This window comes from Cynara cardunculus (genome assembly GCF_001531365.2).
Source record: "Cynara cardunculus var. scolymus isolate 2C chromosome LG 8, CcrdV1, whole genome shotgun sequence".
Classification (NCBI taxonomy): Eukaryota; Viridiplantae; Streptophyta; class Magnoliopsida; order Asterales; family Asteraceae; genus Cynara; species Cynara cardunculus.
Window position 1 is genome coordinate 19833790 of NC_037535.1, and position 20961 is coordinate 19854750.

General features: G+C 36.1%; 1 protein-coding gene, 7 non-coding genes and 4 pseudogenes across 8 annotated transcripts; 4 read left to right on the forward strand and 8 right to left on the reverse strand.

Annotated features, from left to right (window-relative positions):
- Positions 1-2275: 2275 nt before the first annotated feature.
- On the reverse strand, positions 2276-6185 carry LOC112517486. The gene is made up of 3 exons (XM_025124932.1): positions 5960-6185; positions 5126-5476; positions 2276-3210 (listed from the first exon to the last, which is right to left on the reverse strand). Exons 1-3 carry the CDS (start codon positions 6083-6085, stop codon positions 2383-2385), a joined length of 1305 nt encoding a protein of 434 aa, XP_024980700.1. The 5' UTR covers positions 6086-6185; the 3' UTR covers positions 2276-2382.
- A 3575-nt stretch (positions 6186-9760) lies between these two features.
- Positions 9761-9921, forward strand: LOC112517553. Its single transcript, XR_003069736.1, has one exon. It is a non-coding gene; the product is annotated as a U1 spliceosomal RNA (small nuclear RNA).
- Positions 9922-10772: 851 nt separating this feature from the next.
- On the reverse strand, positions 10773-10925 carry LOC112517526 (annotated as a pseudogene).
- A 635-nt stretch (positions 10926-11560) lies between these two features.
- Positions 11561-11721, forward strand: LOC112517531. Its single transcript, XR_003069716.1, has one exon. It is a non-coding gene; the product is annotated as a U1 spliceosomal RNA (small nuclear RNA).
- A 355-nt stretch (positions 11722-12076) lies between these two features.
- On the forward strand, positions 12077-12192 carry LOC112517536. The gene has a single exon (XR_003069721.1). It is a non-coding gene; the product is annotated as a U5 spliceosomal RNA (small nuclear RNA).
- A 710-nt stretch (positions 12193-12902) lies between these two features.
- Positions 12903-13056, reverse strand: LOC112517524 (annotated as a pseudogene).
- Positions 13057-14268: 1212 nt separating this feature from the next.
- On the reverse strand, positions 14269-14429 carry LOC112517520. Its single transcript, XR_003069714.1, has one exon. It is a non-coding gene; the product is annotated as a U1 spliceosomal RNA (small nuclear RNA).
- Positions 14430-14823: 394 nt separating this feature from the next.
- LOC112517535 lies at positions 14824-14941 on the reverse strand. The gene has a single exon (XR_003069720.1). It is a non-coding gene; the product is annotated as a U5 spliceosomal RNA (small nuclear RNA).
- Positions 14942-17357: 2416 nt separating this feature from the next.
- LOC112517525 lies at positions 17358-17512 on the forward strand (annotated as a pseudogene).
- Positions 17513-18698: 1186 nt separating this feature from the next.
- On the reverse strand, positions 18699-18859 carry LOC112517542. Its single transcript, XR_003069725.1, has one exon. It is a non-coding gene; the product is annotated as a U1 spliceosomal RNA (small nuclear RNA).
- A 189-nt stretch (positions 18860-19048) lies between these two features.
- On the reverse strand, positions 19049-19157 carry LOC112517538 (annotated as a pseudogene).
- A 795-nt stretch (positions 19158-19952) lies between these two features.
- On the reverse strand, positions 19953-20069 carry LOC112517534. Its single transcript, XR_003069719.1, has one exon. It is a non-coding gene; the product is annotated as a U5 spliceosomal RNA (small nuclear RNA).
- Positions 20070-20961: the final 892 nt, after the last annotated feature.

Consider the following 20961-nt stretch of genomic DNA (forward strand, 5'->3'; position numbering starts at 1 on the left):
CATTATTGTTTTCTTAAAAACACATAAAATAGTATTATAACATCGACAGAGACAAAGAATAAAATAGAACATTAAAATCAAGATGTATCTCGCTGTATCGCGCGAATACAGTTCTAGTTTTATATAACAAATTTCATCAAATTTGTTGGCTTGACGTCAATTTTAGCTTAATTTCAATCAAAATGCTAGGGCTTTGTTTGTTTTTTCTAAAAAAGCTCTTATTAGCATTTTATGTCTGATTAGTTAAGAGAGAGAAGACCATTAAAACTGTTTGTTTTATCTAATTTTTTGAAGGCACTTTGTGTCTTGTTCATGTCTTATTTGATAAGAGGTAAACCAACATCTTATTTGCTTTTTATTGTTCTCCAAACTCTTAGCAACAACGTTTTTCGATCTACTAAACTTAATCGATCCTTTCTCTCAATCGATCCTCACCAAATCGATCCTCACTTGTCTCAACTGATGTATTTTAACAGGATTTAAATGTGTTAAATACCGTTAATGACATATTTTCGTTTAAATGAATGTTGATTATATAATTTAGATGTAAATTTCATAATGATGATGAATAAATATGTAAACTGGTATAAATTTATCTATAAATTTAACACTATAACTTTCTAATGGATAAAATAGACAATTTAAACAAATTCAGACATTTATCAGTTTACAAAAACAAACAGTCTTATTGATTCAAATTTCAGAATTCAACATCACATCTTATTAATCATAATTGAAATAAAACTTCAAACTTTAGCATCTCTTGACAAACAAACTTCACCCCACCCCTACCTCTTATTTTTAATAAACCCCCTCCTCTTCCAGACTTGTTCAAAACCATAGCCACTGTGTATCTTGAGACCGTTGCCCATCGTGACCAGTGGCTAGACAAGATCAGACCAGACCATCTTGACCAGCGACCATCTCCCTGGTTTGCTCCTCCGTTTGATCTCCTTGATTCCAAGTTTGAAGCTTGCAGATACCAATCGAGGGCCAAGGTTTCTTTTTCTCCAAGTTTGATGTTTGCTTATTTCTTCTGTGTTTGTTGAGGATATACGATACATTTGATTTTTGATTGGGACATTTATTGTTGTGTGTTTCGATTTCTCCTCTCTTCTCTTTTTCCGATTTCACTTTCATTGGTGTTCAAGTTTATCTTTTGGACCAAAATTGATGTTTGCCTATTTCTTCTCTGGTATTTGTCTATCTTTTGTTCCATTTCGATGAATTGAAACAAGCTATAATTCATTCTCAAGGGTAAAACAGTCATTTCCATCAAGCCCGTTCCCAACAGTTTTTAGGCTCCGGCCAATATTTTTTCAATACATTGTTTTTTATCATCAGAAATAACATTGAATTCATATAAAATTGTTTTTTCGAGTATTCTTAGACGCAAAATCAATCGATAATCAATTCTAAATTAATATTATCTACTAGAACATTTTTATGTAGCATCATCGATTTTTTTCATTCATCAAAAACATCTTATGATATATTTTTGGTACATAAAATGACATCATTTGAGATCACAATATTAATTCTTTTGATTTCCGAACAACACTATGTAAGTTAATGTAAATAGGTCGGTTTTCCATGTCACTTCATGTTAATTTTTTTAACATCATTTTGAACTTTTATACTATGTCTCCGAATTTGAAAAGAAAAGAAAGAATGATAAATGAAAAGAAAATTAAAAGAATGAAAAAAAATAAAGTTTTTTTTATTTATGTTTTTGATAGAGAAGGAGGAGGAAGAAAAAATAATGAAAAAAAAAAAGTTTTGATATAATTTCTTTTTTCTTTTCCTTCCCCTGAAAGAAACCTCGTAGAACGAAATATTTTTCTTCTTCCATTACTTTTTTTCTTCGTAAAAGAAGACTTACGAATATAACGTTAGGGTTGAAACAAACTTTTTTAAAATCATCAATCTTATAAATAAAAAACTTATTTTGATTATAGTTTGAGATCTTATTTTTCTTTTAGCGAAAAAAGAGTACATAAGATTTATACACTCAATATTAGATAATAAAGAACAAATATGAGGAAAAAAAAAAAACAATTATAGTTTTATTATTCAAAATATAGATAGAAATTGTACCGTCTCATATAGTTGGTAATTTTTTTCAAAAGATGATGGTTTTGTTAGCTAATAACAAGAAAATCTAGTATATTCTAACACAAAAATATGTAGGAATCAGGATGGTAAGGAGATGGTGTTTCAAGTTCTATCAACAAATTCACAAGATGAGATTTATGATTTTATACAGATCATGTTATAGTAACATATATTAATTAGTTCCTACTTAAAAAGGGGGTTTAACAGGCTGAATATGATAAATGAAATAAAAGGATGCAGTTGTGTTCATACTTTTGAGTAACAGTTTTATAATGCAAATGGAGTAAAAGGAGTGTGAAGAATAGGCACCTTTGACATGGTTGTGTTCCCAGTAACAACATTTGGTGCTATGGTATGCTCCACCATGACAGGAGGATTCACCTGCACAACTCTCTCAGCCACAAACTTATCTCCATCAACCTTAGCCAGCACTTCAAAATGCATCTTCATCGTTTCCGGCTTTGTTCTCCATTCCGGCAGCCGACCATGACCCTCCCCCTGCGCCATGTTTCCGGTCAGCCTCTCCACCCTGAACCCTATCTTCACAAACGTGTGAGCCGATATATCTGCTTTCAACAGCTTAAACGAACCCTCTTTGCTGGCTTTGGAACCCAAAACCGAAGACAGCAGCCGCTCTAAACCAACCAAGTTTGAGTGCGAGCCGTTGATGGATGTGAGCGGCCATAATGTTGTGAAATGGTCTGGAGTGAGAAGGGTCGGGGTTTCTCCTTGAAGATCAATGGTGGAAAGTACGCTTCTTAAATTTGTTTTTGAAACCGAGGACAGCTCGACTAAGCCAGGAGCAAGGCGTTTGAGTTTGAGTTTGTTGTTGGAAGAGGGTGATGACGGAGTGGGGGATGTGAGAGATGTTGGGCCAACGATACGAAGGGAGAGAAGTTGGGCTTGGGTACGAGAAGCGTGTCGGAGGCGCTCGGCTAGGGTCAGGAGACCAGAAGCAAACCCGTTTTGGGTGTTGTTTAAAGGAAGTGGGAGCTCGATTGGGTGGCGTAAGCTTACTGATCGGGCACCCTTAACTGTCACAACTGCACCATCTGCTAGGATTACTTTCCTCAGCTCACCAGCATCAACATCATGCTGTACATTATTTCAAACAGGATTTAGTGGCCACACAACTCTATATACAAGTGAAAATTAATCAAGAAATAACAGCGTAGTAAGAACATACGGAATGGACAAATATGAACAAGATGATCACGTGCTCATGGTTAAATCTCTATCTACCACCAATATATGCCTCGATAGCTAACAAGTATAAGCTGTTATCTGATTTTTTTCCTATGATAAGCCGTCTGTATGAATTAAGATATTGCTAATTGTGTTTTTTTTGGGTAACCATGAGTTTCTAGGCCAGCTTACATTCACCGACTAATCCCTAGGTGACCACGAGTAGAGTCATCCCAAGTTAACCTCCATGGCCACAAGGGCTTTGACATTGACAACACCTGGATTTGAACGGGATAAATGAGATTTTCCAATTTCCACTACATCCCTTGACTCCTTGAGGTTATCCAGTGCCCCACAACCCAAGTGGTTACCCCTTTGGATGACAAACTTTTCAATCAAAAAGACCAACTTCATTGAACTTTGCAGTTGGTACTTGTAATAGATAACAAACACTTTAAATAAAAATCATATAAAATCTTTACCTAGAGAGTAGTCAACTGATTACAATCAAAAGTGTAGCTCTTTTCCAAAAAAAATGATGGAAGAAAAAAGGAAATTGTGTTTGCCACAAACAAGCCCATATCCAGTTTTTCTTAATGGAAACCAAATAAATCAACCACAAGGGTTGTCGCGTAACGGCTGAGGTCTTGGGGGATGTGGTGGAATATCCCTTCTGCATAGGGTTCGATTCTAGGTACGCACAACAATTGTGATCACTAAGTTTATCAAAGCTAATTTCTTGCGGTCACAATTTGATGGGATTAGTCCAGACGTTGCCGGTGACACCCTTTCAGAAAAAAAAAACCCCCAAATAAATCAATTTACTAAATACAGAACCATTAGAGATGAATAATAAACAACCCCCTTCATGTTCTCGATCATGATAATCATCGTTCTATTGCCTAATGCCCTAGTACACATGAAAATACTCGCAATCCATCATTATCGCACCTCCAAACAACTGAAGTTCATATTTGAAGTGGAAGGATCAGGTAAGTTACAAGAGATAATCCATCTCTTAAAAACCCAAAATAATATAATCTTAGGAAAAGTTATAGAAGGAAACAAACATTAAACTTACAGATAGAATCAACCAGATAATGTAACATGCAAATTCTTTGCCTAGAATTCAACCACAAGAACACATAGAAAGGGGGAATAAATCTAGGGTTTGGGTCAACAAGAACTGGATTACCCATTTTGACGAAGTTATGTGTCGATTGAGGCAGTCTGCAAGTGGCCGAAAGGAAGGGTACAAGTGGAAAAGCCATGGCTTAACTGAGACAATACATGTATTTTGGCTTATCTGATACAGCCATATTTGGCAACGGCGCAAACAGACACTCTGATATTGCTGGACGAATAAGACCCCATACTATTAAACCCTCCCAAGTTGTGCTGTCAAAGCAATTTGACAAAACTATCCATAATATTCAATTAGTTCTTGCATTTCTAGTAATCTAATAGTAAAAGCATGAAAAGAAATTCAATCAATCACCACTTCATCAAAATACCATTCCTAGCACGCAAAGAAAACCTCGTAACTTTATTGAGGTTAAACCTATTACTTTCCATATACAAATTGATAACAACTTCGTTGAATATGTAACACCAACAGAAAGTTAATGTGGTCATAAAAATTGACCCGAAATGCTAATGAATCCTATCAATCTTGTAAGTTGAAAGTATTTGTTTTATCTTGAAAGTAAACCAACATGTTTTCTTCTTGGTAAGCATATGTTGGCATTGCCAAAATAAAGAATAAACACCATAAAAGATAATAAACTACGATAAGAAAATGGAGGCAACGGAAACATGAACTTACAGGCAAAGAAAGCCTCATGTCTTTTGCATCCTGGATCCAAAGCTCCATCGGACCAGCGAGCTGAAATGGGGCCAAAACAGGCAACCTTTCTCCTGATCCCTTCTTCTCTGCCAAACCATTCTCATCACCATCGTTTCCGGCCTGATCCTCCACTCGAAAAATAGGCAAATCCACATATTCCCATCTATGCACATCCTCCAAAAGTTTAAACGGAAGAACTTTATCATCGATTTCCACATCAAACTCATAAGCTACCGATCGACCAACTAAGGCATCTCTGGAATCAAAACCAGATATCTTAATTTCATCTGATTGAAGCCCTAATCCTTTGACAATAGCTTCCTTCAAATCCTAAAACACGGATAACAATGGAGTAATAAGCATTAGAATCCCCAACAAATCATTCGATATTGAGATATGAAAAAATGCCACCATTTAACCAGATAATTAATAGCCCAAAAACAAACACATGTCTTGATCATATTCTTAGTAAATAGAGACCCAAAACAAAACCTTATGTTCTATGAATATGAATAGACGATGAATTGTAATCCTCTCCATTAGCTATTTCTCATTTTTGATAAGCTTCCGTTACGGTTTCCAACCTGGTGTCCTCTCTCCCCATGAACAAAGATGAATTGGATTCAAATTGAAATCGATCTGTTTATGGCTTTAGGAAATAATAACAAATAACATAAAATTTTCATTTGCATGCAACACAATCGATTTCTGATCATTGAAATATGAACATACTTGGATTAATCATCTAGATGAACATTGGATCCGAAGACCATTCCAATTTAAGAATCCGATGAATTTGCGAAAATTACTTACCGCGATGGCTTTGGGATGGTGTTGCTTAACGTCAGGGGTAGAGATCAAAGCCTTCGAACCCGAAAATTGAACAAACAGAGCAAAAAAACAAACGTAACCTGCTAAAATCGAAACCCCAACAGCCATTGATGAACAAAATTTCCAATTGAGAGACAGCGGCGAAGATGATGACGAAAGATTTTACGATTTGATTTCCTTTTCGTTTCTTATTTGGTGGGTTAGAATGGAAGGATGGAGGTAAAAGGACGATGATTCTAGAGAGAGGGTAAATCGGTGGTGGATAGGGAGAAGATGACGTGGACAAACTGCCAACAGGGAGTACACTTTAGGTGATTTTATTGGTACACGTGGTACGTGTTTTCTATGGCGTTGGCTGTATTTTATTTATCTATAATGACGACTATATTAGGAATGACAACGGATCGGGTATTGGTATCCCTTCTCGAGACTGATAGCTAAACTGTCCTTGTAACCGTCTTGATCCCCATAGGAGATCTTATCGGGGATCCCCATTGGGTCCCTGCGGTTTTCCCGATCCCCGTTGGGGAACCCGTTAAGGGTAAAAATCATCTTTTTCACTGTTGGTTATAACCGAACCCGAAACCTGAAACCGATTTGAGAAAAATTATAATATGTTAGTTTTCACAATTAAAAGTAAATTACAATTTAAAAAAAAATATAAGTTTAAATGTCTCAAACATAATCGAACCAATTACAAACAATGTATTAGATTACAATATAAAATTAAACTGAAATTCAAATATCATACAACTAAAATCACAATTTTAGACAAATAAACTAGACTTTTTTCGTGAGTTTTATTTGGGTTGTTGAGGTAGAGTGAATAAAAGTATTTTAAATTTTAATGTTACTATTTTCTTTTAATGATATTATATATATATATATGTATGTATGTAAATTAAAAAATATATATATTTATACATATATATATATATACACATATCGGGCCGGGCCGGTGATCACCGTTCCCATCCTCGTTAAAATCCCTGAATTTGTCCCCGATCTCCGCCCCGTCCCCAATAAGATATCTCCAAACCCGGCCCGAAGGTTTCGATTTTCAGTTTTCACCATCGATTTCGGTTTTTTTGCCATCCCTATACTATATTATAAAACATTTGACAAAAACTCTTAAAAACTATTTTTGATGCACGAAGTACTGTTTATTGATGTATGTTATTTAACATTCAAGATTACAAGTAAATTATACGTAAATTTTTAATTCGTGCATAAACATCTCATTTTAGTTATAAAATATTTAAAATATAATTAAGATAATTATTAAGTTCTAACAGAATACTTAATTATTATCTTAAAAAAAATATTTTACTAAATCAAAAATAAATTAATTCGTTTTTAAACTTCAATTAAATTATAATAAAAAAATAAAATGAAAGAAATTACATAAAAATGAGAACTTTTAGATAGTTAATTTGATAATAATATTTTTTTTCAACATTTTATAATATCTTCAAATTTATATTTCATTCAAAAATAAAAACATTTCTTTTTTCTCAAAACCACATAAAATCGCATTATAACATCGATAGACCCAAAATATAAAACGAAAGATTAGAATCAAAATGTGCATCGATGTATTGCACGGGTACCCTTCTGGTTCTTTTTTAATTTACATACTAATATAATTTTGAGTAAATTACATGTTTCATTCATACGGTTAAATATTTTGACGGTTCTTGTCCATTTTTAAAAAGGGCAAAATGCACAAAATAACAATCTACTTTCATAAATTTCTTTATTATAGCATTGTACTTTTAGTTTTTCTTATTACAGCAATGTACTTTCAAACTATTTTTTATTAGAACATTGTACTTTGAAAAATTTACCCATTATATCAATGGGTAACCTTTTAATTTTCATTTACCCATTATGCTAGTTTTCATGCCAGCTCATTGTCCATGTAGGCTGTCCACATGTACTATAGTGATGTGACTTTCTCGAAAATAATGTTTCATATTTATTTAATAAATATTTTACTCTAAGAATATTTAATTTGAATGCAACTTAATAAGAAAAAGTAAAAAAAATTAAATGTTTTTWTAGATCATAGCAATGAAAAATGAAAATCATTAATAATAATTTGAAATATATTTTTATTTTTATTTTAGTTAAGTCATCAAAATGATGTGGCATCCGCATCACCTAATTAAAGCCACACAAGCAAAAAAGTCAAAGAGTTAACCGGTTTAAAAGGTAACAGGTTACCCATTGCTATTATGGGTAGATTTTTTAAAGTACAATGCCTTAATAAAAAATAATTTGAAAGTACAATGCCTTAATACAAAATAATTTGAAAGTACATTGCTGTAATAAAGAAAAACAAAAGTAGAATGTTATAATAATTTTTTTATGAAAGTAGGTTGTTATTTCATGCATTTAACCCTTTTAAAAAAATCAATGGGTTTTATCCTTGGTTGTTTTTTTTATCTGAGTTGAGTGCTTAATGCAATCATAAGGATCTAAGAGGTTGTCTATATGTATTAAATAGAATTGTTGTTTGTTGGCTTTACTGAAAAAACGTCTTAATGATAAAGGTAACCATTTTACTCTTCTATTTGTTTTTTTCTTTTGTTTAGGTTCCGATCGAGAAAGATGGGAGGAGCAGGGAGGTTATTCTCTCTCGTGTATTTCAAAAGGGTAGGGATAGAAATGTGGTGTCTGTATGCATAAGGGTGTCTTCTAAAATCTTATTCGGTAAGCTCCCTTCTAGATGATTAAGACATTTTCAAACAACATAATATGGCTGAACGAATTAGCTGAAGGGTTCATTGATCTCATTAAGTTGTTTCTAAACAGACTCTATATAAGTTGTTGATTTATTTAAAGACCGAATCCATTAAAAAACTGCAACCATTGTTAACATGCGTAGATCATGCAACTATATATATCACCATAAGCCACGTTGTCGGTTACTTTTCAACATTAAGTCATACCACATTGGTAAGTAGGATAGATAAATCATAAATGATCCAAATTGGACACTCTCAATTTTTAAGCGTTCTAATAGACCTCTTTATAGAACTTAATTTATAGGACCAAAAAAATAAACTGTCCTATCTAAAGGCGTTGTAATATGTTTATATGACATTTTTTGGCGTCGTAATAATTTTTTTAGAACACTTTTAATATAAAGCGTCCTATTAGCAACTTTATAGGACGTTATTTGAAAAAATTGTCTTATAAAAACAAATATCTTATAAAAAAATGAGTTTATAGGACACTTTCTCAAAAGTGTCATATAAAGTTGTTAATGCGACACTTTGTAATAAAAATGTTCTAAAAAACTTGTTAAGACGCCCAAAAGCGTCATATAAACTTATTACAACACCTTTAGATAGGACGATCCATCGTGACGTTCACAAGGATGAAGACCACATGCAGGCTCTTGCAATCAGTCGAGGATCGTCTTCGATCCATAAAATGAGGCGGTTCCCTTATTGATTTTGATTGTGTTGCAGGAATCTTTAGGACAAAGCAACCTATTTTTTTTTGCCTTTTACTAAAGAATACATGTGCTTGTCGCAACAAGTGATCTACGCCTATTTTTGGAGACGTTTTTCCTTGAAGGGTAGCCCCGCTAAATTTAGTAAGTGGTTGAGCCTACGTCATAATTTGTGACAGTGGAAAACTGTGCCTTGTGCGGCCCCTACCCAAATATTGAGTCTTAATTAAAACTAGTAATTAAGATCCCACATGGGTGTTGGAATGAAAGGTGCAGCCTCAACAAAAGCCATATAAGAAGAGTGTTTTACAACTTTTTACTTACTTACCTGGACGGGATCAATGGGTGATCAATGAGGCCTATGGTCTAGGTTGGTGACCTCCATTGCACTTAGGAGGGGTGCCGGTCTAAGGTCGGCCCAAGTGGTCGAGCCTACGTCATAATTTGTGTTAGTGGGGGCCTGCGTTCGCGCAGCCCCTAACCGAATATCCAGTTCTAATACTACTTCTTGGATGCTCTTTTGCATAAACTCTCTTCTTTTGTTTCTAAATTTGAAAGCCATCCTTTGATATTCGCAGACCAGCAATCCACCATGCTGGATCAAAAAAAGTCAGGGGCAATGGGTTGTCAACAGAGATCATTGGACATCTGAATTGGGTAGTGGTGAAAGCATATACTACAACAAAATTGGGTTTATAGGACACCTCCAATTTCTAAGTGTCCCAATAGACCGCTTTATAGGACTTAATTTATATGACCAAAATTTAAAGTGTCCTATCTAATGATGTTGTAATAAGTTTATATGACGCTTTTAGACGTCTTAACAAGTGTTTTAGAACATTTTTAATACAAAGTGTCACATTAGCAACTTTATAGGATACTTTTGAGAAAGTGTCGTATAAACTCAATTTTTTATAGGTCGTTTGTTTTTATAGGGCAGTTTTTCAAATAGTATTCTATAAAGTCGCTAATGGGACGCTTTATATTAAAAATGTCTTAAAAACGTCATATAAACTTATTACAACGCCTTTAGATATGACACTTTATTTTTTTGGTCCTATAAACCAAGTCTTATAAAGAGGTTTGTTAGGACGCTTAGAAATTGAGAGTGTTCTATAAACCCGATTTTGTTGTAGAGTTACCGTGTAAGCATTTAGGTAAACGACCCTTTAGTTCAAATTACACTTGCAATGCAAAATTATGCCGACTGATATTTGTTAAAGAACATAAACAAATACAACCAAACCACAATTGTAACATACGTTTCAAAACAATGATGTGAAAGAAAAAAAAAAGAATAAGCAAAAGTTTGTAAAACTAAGAAAATTATAGGGTTATTCCCGCAAGAGAACCCTTCCAGAAATTCTCGACAGCCAAGGGGAATACCCAAGGCCGAGGAGGGGGTTTGGAAATAGTTTTCAACCAGCAATTGACACGCCTCGGTTATTACCTCATTAGCTGCGTCATTGCCCCAAGCGCAAAGATGTTTTTTCTGAGTCCCCCACCTCCTTCATTTTATTCTAACCTCTCTTTCAACAGCCTCACATTGCCCATCCATGTGGGACTAATTTCTTTTTATGCAGATTCTTATGGTTTTTTAATCCACGTAACTTGTTACGGTTTGTGGCATTGGAGTCAAAAAGTTCGATAGTTGGGATCATAGTGGCTGTTGCCATTCGTTATGGATTTTGTTGGTATTAGTCGCTATTCGTTTATTGTTCGAGTGCGTTTGTATGTTCGGTAAGTAAATTTGCCACACTTTTTTTTTTTCAGTTGTACTGCCCTCCAACAACTGCATTCTAGTGCTTTTGTATACCTTATACACCCATTATTCACCCCAAAATTGAATCAACATTTAGTAGTCTATTTAAATTGTAAGCAATATTTACGTATTTATTTTGTTAAATCGATCCAAAACTCGTTTCTATTAGAGATGTGGTGTGAAAATGGATTCAAATTCTTATGAACAATGTACTGATTTCTAGTTTTTATTTGTTGTAACACGAATTGGACAAACTAAATAAAGTATGACTTACTGATTAAGATCCCACATGGGTGTTGGAATGAAAGGTGCAGGCCCAGCAAAAGCCATATAAGAAGAGTGTTCTACGATTTTTTACTTACTTACCTGGACGGGATCAATGGGTGATCAATGAGGCCTATGGTCTAGGTTGGTGACCTCTATTGCACTTAGGAGGGGTGCCACCCTAAGGTCGGCCCAAGTGGTCGAGCCTACGTCATAATTTGTGTTAGTGGGGGCCTGCGTTCGCGCGGCCCCTATCCAAACATCGACTCCTAATACTACTTCTTAGAAGCTATCCAATTAGATTGAGATTGAAATGGATTGCAGAGAAAGAATCATATACAACTGTAGAATCTCGAAGTTGGAAAACAGAGTCAAAACAATTTCATTATTATTTGGTTTTAGTTTCTATTTTCTGCAAAGGTTTTGGTGTTGGTGGAAAAAATAAGTAAATACCAGTTAATAACTTCATTTATCTTCAACATAAATATATATATATATATATATATATATTTATATTTCAGCTTCATTCCCACATCGTATACTGAATGCATTTTAGAGTTGAAGCAGTTCCATAAAGAAGCATGTGGAAAACGTGTTTGAAAACCCACTCAGCCATGTAATGAGCACAAAGCGAACTATTCTTTCGCCTTTTACTAATGAATACCGTGTGTTTGTTCCAATAAGTGGCATACGCTTATTTTTGGAGAGGTTTCCGTTTTTGGAATGCCTCTAACAATGAAAACCCAATTTAGAAAAACATGAAAACCAAGTCTCATTTACCTTTTAGTATATTTTTCAAGTTATACAATGATTGCTGTAAAAATGCAATCTCAGTTGACCTCCATCGCACCTTAATAACGGAAGTCTGTTCTGTTGGCTCCTTCCCAAATAATCCAAACCCGATCTAGAACAACATCTCATTTGATACTTGTTTGATTTTTCTTTCCTACGTTCCGTTACTAATGTTTTCGATTTCGTCATCTAATTCCTTATCTAAAACACTTGATCATTCTTTAAAGGTTTTTATGTGAAAACCAAAGTGTTTTACAACTTTTTACTTACATACCTGGACGCGATCAATGGGTGACCAATGAGGCCTATGGTATATGTTAGTGGGGGCCTGCATTCGTACGGCCCCTAACCAAACATCCAGTCTAATAGAAGCTTGTTTGTTTTTTCTTTTATTCTGTGGGAAGCATTTTTCAAAACATCCAGCCTACATCATTTTTTTTCATCTCTACGTCAATACAAGAGAGTAGCGACTAAATCAAGTTAAATAAATGTTTTGGGTGGTTTCAGATTAGAGTTGTTAAGACTCTGATTCAACCTGGACATCCAACCTGTTTTTATGTGGCCACTAATGAATTACTAGATCAAAAACCGACAATGTGAAGAAAACAGTCATGTAATTAAGTTTGTAAAGTAGGAAAATGTAGGGTTATTCCCATTAGGAAACCCTTCCAGAAATTCTCTAAGGGCCAAGGGGAGTACCCAAGGCCCAAGAGGGGGTTTGGAAATAGTTTTCAACCAGCAATTGACGCGCCTCGGTTATTACCTCATCAGCTACGTCATTGCCCCAAGCGCAAAGATGCTTTTCTCCCTTCCCCACCTCCACCCTTTTATTCTAACCTCTCTTTCAACACCCTCACTTTGCAAATCCATGTGGGACTAACGAAACCCTTTAATTTCTTTTCATTCAGATTCTTATGGTTTTTAATCCGAGTAACTTGTTACGGTTTTGTGGCATTGGAGTGAAAAAGTTCGATAGTTGGGATCATGGTGGCTGTTGCCATTCCTTTGTGTCAAGTAGTAATTATATTCTCTAGGTCTCGCTATTTTTCAGATTGTATCGAACCCCAAGATCACTCAAACCACCAAGAAACGGTCTTGTTTGACTCCGTTCAATTGGTTTGAGTAGTCCAACGGTTTTCTTTTAAACATGAGGTATAATTGGTTTATAATAGAGTAAAAGGACTGATTTTTCTAAGGGAGCTCTTGTAAAAACAAAGCTGCCTCAGCTAGCATTACTAAAAGAGCTGATATTTAGCAAAACAAAACACCATCTTTTAAGCTTTATTCACAAAATGCAAAAAGGCGATCTCACAATTCAGTAAACCATATAATTGGAAGGATCTAAAAGGTCATAATCAATATGAGTAGATCCCTTAATGGGAGGTATAACGAATCATGGTGGTCCTTAGTGTCCCGTTAAACCCGTTAATGCGTTGTTTGGCCTATGTGGGTATAATACGTATTAATATCATTAACGAGCTTAAGTGGGTCATTATGGGTCTAAACAATGGTTGTATTCAAAAATAAAATCGAAAGAAATTAGCAAGACAACCACCAAAAGCCTTGGGTACATGGTAAAAAGACATGACCCAAAAACAATCTGGTCCATACATTCCAGAAGTGCAAAGGTTTGAAGGGCAGCAAACAAAACCTTCATTGTAGTACCAAAGAGAATAAGGGGCCGTTTGCCAAACACTTACCCGGTAAGCGCTTACCGGTAAATTTAACACTATCATTTACTTACTAGGTAAGATTTTAGTCCACCAAAACGGTATCGTATACAACAATTTACCTGGTAAGCGCTTATCATGGTAAGAGTCGTTATCCTTACTTACAAGGTAAGACTCTTGGTCCTTATCTCGATCTTACCGAGTAAGATTTTTGGTCCTTACCATATTCATCCTGCAAGATAATATAACTTGATGTTCACTTACCCAAGTAAGCATTTGGTAAAGAGCTCTTAAGAAGCAAACAAGCTTCTAAGAAGTAGTATTAGGAGTCTATGTTTGGATAGAGGCCGCGCGAACGCAGGCCCCCACTAGCACAAATTATGACGTAGGCTCGACCACTTGGGCCGACCTTAGGGTGGCACCCCTCCTAAGTGCAATGGAGGTCACCAACCTAGACCATAGGCCTCATTGATCACCCATTGATCCCGTCCAGGTAAGTAAGTAAAAAGATGTAAAACACTCTTGTTATATAGCTTTTGTTGGGGGTGCACATTTCATTCCAACACCCATGTGGGATCTTAATTACTAGTTTTATATGATTATTTATGTTTATAATTAATTATATAAATGCACTTTGGTTTTTACATAAGAAACGTTTAGAGAATGATCATGTGTTTTAGAGAAGGAATTAGAAGACAAAATCGAAAACATTACTAAAGGAACGTACGAAAGAGTATTAAATGATCGGGTTTGGATTATTTGGGAAGGAGCCACAAGAACAGACTTCCGTTATTAAGGTGCGATGGAGGTCAACTGAGATTACATTTTCACAGCAATCTTTGTATAAATGAGACTTGGTTTTCATGTTTTTCTAAATTGGGTTTTCATTGTTAGAGGCATTCCAAAAACAAAAAGCTCTCCAAAAATAGGCGTATGCCACTTATAGTAACGAACACACGGTATTCTTTAGTAAAAGGCGAAAGAATAGTTCGCTTTGTGCTCATCACATGGCTGCGTGGGTTTTCAAACTGTTTTCCACATGCTTCTTTATGGAACTGCTTCAGATCTAAAATACATTCAGCAAACGATGTGGGAATCAAGCTGCAATAAATAAATGAAGTTATTAACTGGTACGTATTTACTTCTTCATTCCACCAACACCAAATCCTTTGCAGAAAATAGAAACTAAAACCAAAGTATATATTATAAGTTAAGTTGTTAGCATTGCGTTGCCTTTGAAGACCGTGAGTTGTTGGAATAAGTGTAGGACTGACCGAACCACGGTTCGCACCGGACAGAAATAAGGGTGTGCCAAAGCGACAACTTTTGGCGTTGTCTGCGGCCAATCCAATGATAGCCAACACTTCTAAGGCGTGGCACAGTTTTTGTGTGTGTGTGTTTGAGAGATGGTGCAAGGGGCGAGAGGACAACCCACAAGTCCCACGGCTGCCGACGTTGGTGAGACCGGGGTGGGCAGAGAAGGGTGAGGCCACGACCCCTTGCACCGGCTGCAGGTGGTACCTTTCTCTTGGTTATCCACTTTCATGTATGTATGCATAATGCATGCATTGCATGTTGCATGTTGGGCCAAGAAAAAGAAAAGGGAATCATATATATGTTTTCATTATATTTAATGTTATTACTAGTAATAATAGTATTATTAGTATATATTATTAAGGATATATAGTTAATGGCAATTAGTTAAACAATCTGATCTAATTCAAAGCTGAACTACATAAAGTCGGGTGTTATGCCACAAGTTTCTATCTCCGGTTCACGAGGCGCCCCAAAAATATAGTCCCCACTGCGTGACTCTAAATTGAGCACCAAGCCTCTCTTCCTGGTGACTCTGTCACTAAAACCTAAGATACCTACCAACAACAAAAGTGGCTTACAACCACAAGGGTGGTGTCTGATTGGTTTGAGCTGGACTCCAAAAGGTCAAAAGTACCAGGAGGTCTCAGGTTTAAATCTAAGAAGAAATAAAAATCCCCTTTTGTGGTCACGGAGGTTCAAATGCGGTGACTCCAGGCTATCTGCAAAGCAGTGGTCGCCCTGGGATTAGTCGACTCGTATAACGGGTTGGATATCCAGGTTAATCAAAAAAGAAAAAAACAAAAGTGGCTTACAAGCCTAGTGAGTCCAAACATTACCTAACTAGTAAACAGCAGTGCCTCAAGTGTTGGTTCCATCTTTTACAACCCTAGTGAGTCCAAACGTTACATAACAAGTAAATAAAAGGAGTTATTAGCTTCACGAATCATTTTACTTTGATACAAGTTCGTCCACTTTGACATGTCATTTCTTGACACTCTCATCATGTGCCTCAAGTCACTACAAGAAAAAGAAGACTTTACCAAACCTAGCGGTATCGTAGCCTTTGGCCTTCTAGGAGGTCAGGGGTTCAAACCTCACCATAGGTGAGGAGGGTGTGTGAGTTTATTTGTTGCATTTGCCGTATATAAATATTATATACTTCAAAAAAAACAGACTTACACTGATAGGCGAACCTGCCGGTAATCCGTCGCTGAAAGTCGGATCCGTGTGTGATCTATCGATAGGAAAAACATCGTGGGAAATGATATCACCAATGGTGGATCAATGGCGAGCCATTTATTATCAACGGATCACCGATAGTCCAATTAGGACGGATAAGAGACCGGCTCTTTTCTTTACTGTGATCCGTCGGTAAAAGTTTATTTAAAAAAAAAACAATGAATAACCCATTTTAATTTATTTTATTTTCCTATTCATATATATAGCTTCATTCCACACATGATCAGTATCATGAATCATCAAACTCATGTAAGAAAACTTCATATTGATTAACAAAAGCATCAAAAGGTACTTTGACCATGAGGGTGCGTGAGTCAGTAACTCTGTAGAATTCAATAATTACCTTAAATGACAAATGAATTTTAAAAAATGCTTCCCACAGAAAAAAAGCAAACAAGCTTCTAAGAAGTAGTGTTAGGACTCGATGTTTGGATAGAGGCCGCGCGAACCCTGGCAAATTTACTTACCGAACATACAAATGAACTCGAACAATAAACAAATAGCGACTAACACCAACAAAATCCATATCGTAATCTCCGATCAATCTCGAGCATCTTCATCCATGGGGGATTCGAAGAGTCTAGAAAACATATGTGTGTGTGTGTCTATATATATATGTATATATATATATATATATATATTTCACCTCTTTTACAAACTCGACGAACAAAGAAGATTGAAAAGCATGATGATGCTAATGATCTACCAATAGCGACTAACACCAACAATATTACGAGGAATGGTAAGGATATGGAATGGAAAGATGGATATTAATTAAAAGGTTCGGTTGTCGGTCCCACATGGATGGGCAATGTGAGGCTATTGAAAGAGAAGTTAGAATAAAATGAAGGGGGTGGAGGAGGGAGAAGAAGCATCTTTGCGCTTGGGGCAATGACGCAGCTAATGAGGTAATAACTGAGGCGCGTCAATTGCTGGTTGAAAACTATTTCCAAACCCCCTCCTCGGCCTTGGGTACTCTCCTTGGCCGTCGAGAATTTCTGGAAGGGGTTCTATTGCGGGAATAACCCTACAATTTTCTTAATTTACAAACTTTTGCTTGTTCTTTATTTTTTTCTCACACCATTGTTTTGAAACTGTCTATTAGAATTGTGGTTTGGTGTTTATGTTCTTCAACAAATATCAATCGGCATAATTTTGCATTGCAAGTGTAATTTGAACTAAGGGGCCGTTTACCCAAATGCTTACTCGGTAAGTGCTTACTAATATGAATCAACACAATCATTTATTTTGATGCGTAAGAATTTAGTACATCAAAACATATCGAATGCAACAATTTACTTGGTAAGCGCTTACCTGGGTAAGAGTCATCATCCTCACTTACCGGGTAAGAGTCTCCATTCATTCTCATCGTTCTTACCCGGTAAGACTCTTGGCCCTTCTCATGTTCATTCGATGAGGAAATTTATCTGATAAGCACTTAGTGTTTAGTAAACGACCACTAACATTATTTACATCAAGTGTTGGAAAAGATTATCCATGGCTGCGTGGGTTTTCATAGATGTTAAGGAAACTGCTTCAACTCTACCATGCAATCACCATGCGATGTGGCTGCAGCTGCCATTAGGACTGCTTTCTCACTTGCAGATTCTACAGTTTCATATTATTTTTTGCTTGATCATAATATAAATAGTATCTCTCAGACTATTGTTGACTTTTTATCTTCTACTTATCTTTTTTTGGCTAGACGGTAATCCAATCCCGCTTTGATGACAATCTTGACCTCACTTCAACAAGTCTTCTATTTTGTTGAAAGCACTTTGCTCTTGGATCAATACCGGTAGTTAAAATACTTTTACAAGTAAAAATCTTACCTTTGTCTATATCCGATAAATGAACTCCAAATCAGATTCCACCAGCTATAGACTATTTATGAAGTAAGCATCCGATGAATAGTTTGTGCGGTCATGAACCTTCATCCGATAGATGACTCAATCAGATCAGCGTTTCTTGGAAGTTTTAATGAAGACCAACTACATCCGATGAGGTGATATATACGAGACTAATAAAGGATCAGATGATATCATTTGAGGTGCCAGTGATCTCTGTTGACAACCCATCGCCCCTGTGTTTATTTGATCCAGCATGGTGGATTGCTGGTCTGCGAATATCAAAGGATGGCTTTCAAAAATAGAAACAAAAGAGAGTTCATGCAAAAGAGCATCCAAGTAATAGTATTAGGACTGGATGCTTTGGTTAGGGGCCGCGCGAACGCAGGCCCCCACTAACACAAATTATGACGTAGGCTCGACCACTTGGGCCGACCTTAGACTGGCACCCCTCCCAAGTGCAATGGAGGTCACCAACCTAGACCATAGGCCTCATTGATCACCCATTGATCCCGTCCAGGTAAGTAAGTAAAAAGTTGTAAAACACTTTTCTTATATGGCTTTTGCTGAGGCTGCACCTTTCATTCCAACACCCATGTGGGATCTTAATTACTAAATTTAATTAAGACTCGATATTTGGGTAGGGGCCACGCAAGACAGTTTTTCACGGTCACAAATTATGACGTAGGCTCAACCACTTACCAAACTTAGTGGGGCAACCCGTCAAAAAAAACGTCTCCAAAAATAGGCGTAGATCTCTTGTTGCGACAAGCACATGTATTCTTTAGTAAAAGGCAAAAAAATAGGTTGCTTTGTCTCAAAGATTCCAGCAACACAATCAAAATCAATAAGGGAACCGCCTCATTTTGTGGATCGAAGACGTTCCTCGACTGATTGCAAGAGCCTGCGTGTGGTCTTCATCCCTGTGAACGTCACGATGGATTGTTGGTTTTCTTTATCTTCATCAAGATTTGTAAGCAATTCAACATGGAAAATCAATAAAGCTAAAAGAAGAAGAATATGAAGAAAGATGTGTAGAAATGCATGAGAGAAATGGGTGATATGAAGAGAAGAAAACAATAACTGTTTATATCTGGAACTTCTGTTTTTTATGTCTTAATTTGGATCGTTTATGATTTATCTATCCTACTTACCAATGCGGTATGACTTAATGCTGAAAAGTAACCGACAACGTGGCTTATGGTGATATATATAGTTGCATGATCTACACGTGTTAACAATGGTTGCAGTTTTTTGATGGGTTCGGTCTTTAAATAAATCAACAACTTATATAGGGCCTGTTTAGAAACAACTTAATGAGCTCAATGAATTCACCCTTCAACTTATTCGCTCAGCCATATTATAATGTTTGAGAGCGTCTTGATCATTTAGAAGGGAGCTTACCGAATAAGCTTTTAGAAAGCACCATTATGCATACAGACACCACATTTCCATCCCTACCCTTTTGAAATACACGAGAGAGAATAGCCTCCATGCTCCTCCCATCTCCCCTCGATCGGAACCTAACCCTCCATACTTTATCCAGTTTTCTCCCTGCTCCTTCTTCCCTACTCCTCCCCACTTTGCGGATGTTGTTCTCATTGGGTATTCATTGTTAGAGGCATTCCAAAAATGGAAAGCTCTCCAAAAATAGGCGTATGCCACTTGTCGTAACGAACACACGGTATTCTTTAGTAAAAGGCGAAAGAATAGTTCGCTTTGTGCTCATCACATGGCTGCGTGGGTTTTCAAACACGTTTTCCACATGCTTCTTTATGGAACTGCTTCAACTCTAAAATGCATTCAGCATACGATGTGGGAATGAAGTTATTAACTGGTACGTATTTACTTCTTCATTCCACCAACACCAAATCCTTTGCAGAAAATAGAAACTAAAACCAAAGTATATATTATAAGTTAAGTTGTTAGCATTGCGTTGCCTTTGAAGACCGTGAGTTGTTGGAATAGGTTAGGACCGACCGAACCACGGTTCGCACCGGACAAAAAGAGTGTGCCAAAGCGACAACTTTTGGCGTTGTTGCGGCCAATAATCCAAGTTCGTCCATTTTGACATGTCATTTCTTGACACTCTCATCATGTGCCTCAAGTCACTGCAAGAAAAAGAAGACTTCCACTGATGGACGAATCTGCCGGTAATCCGTCGCTAAAAGTAAAATCTTTCTATGATCTATCAGTGAAAGTCTGTCAGAAAAAACATCGTGGGAAATGATATCACCAATGGATCACCGGCGACCCATTATTATCAACGGATCACCGATAGTCCAATTACGAACGGATCAAAGACCAACTATTTTATTCACAGTGATCCATCAGTAAAAACTTATTTTCTTTAAAAACAATAAATAACCCATTTTAGTTTTTTTTTCCTATTTATATATATAGCTTCATTCCACACATGATCAGTATCATGAATCATCAAACCCATTGTAAGAAAATTTTATATCTATACTATTTTATTACGCAAATTTAACAAAAGTCTTAAAGTCTTATTTATACTATCTATGCTATTTTATAAAGCATTTGACTAAAACTTTTAAAAACTCTTAAACCCTTCCCATATCTGAATTCGTATAACTAACTGCAGATAAACACAATCAAATACAGAATAA

Coding starts and splice junctions, on each gene's coding strand:
- LOC112517486 (XM_025124932.1), bottom strand. CDS start 6,085: ATGGCTGTTGGGGTTTCGATTTTAGCAGGTTACGTTTGTTTTTTTGCT. Junction 5,477..5,959: donor ACCATCCCAAAGCCATCGCG/GTAAGTAATTTT, acceptor TCCGTGTTTTAG/GATTTGAAGGAAGCTATTGT. Junction 3,211..5,125: donor ACATGAGGCTTTCTTTGCCT/GTAAGTTCATGT, acceptor AATAATGTACAG/CATGATGTTGATGCTGGTGA.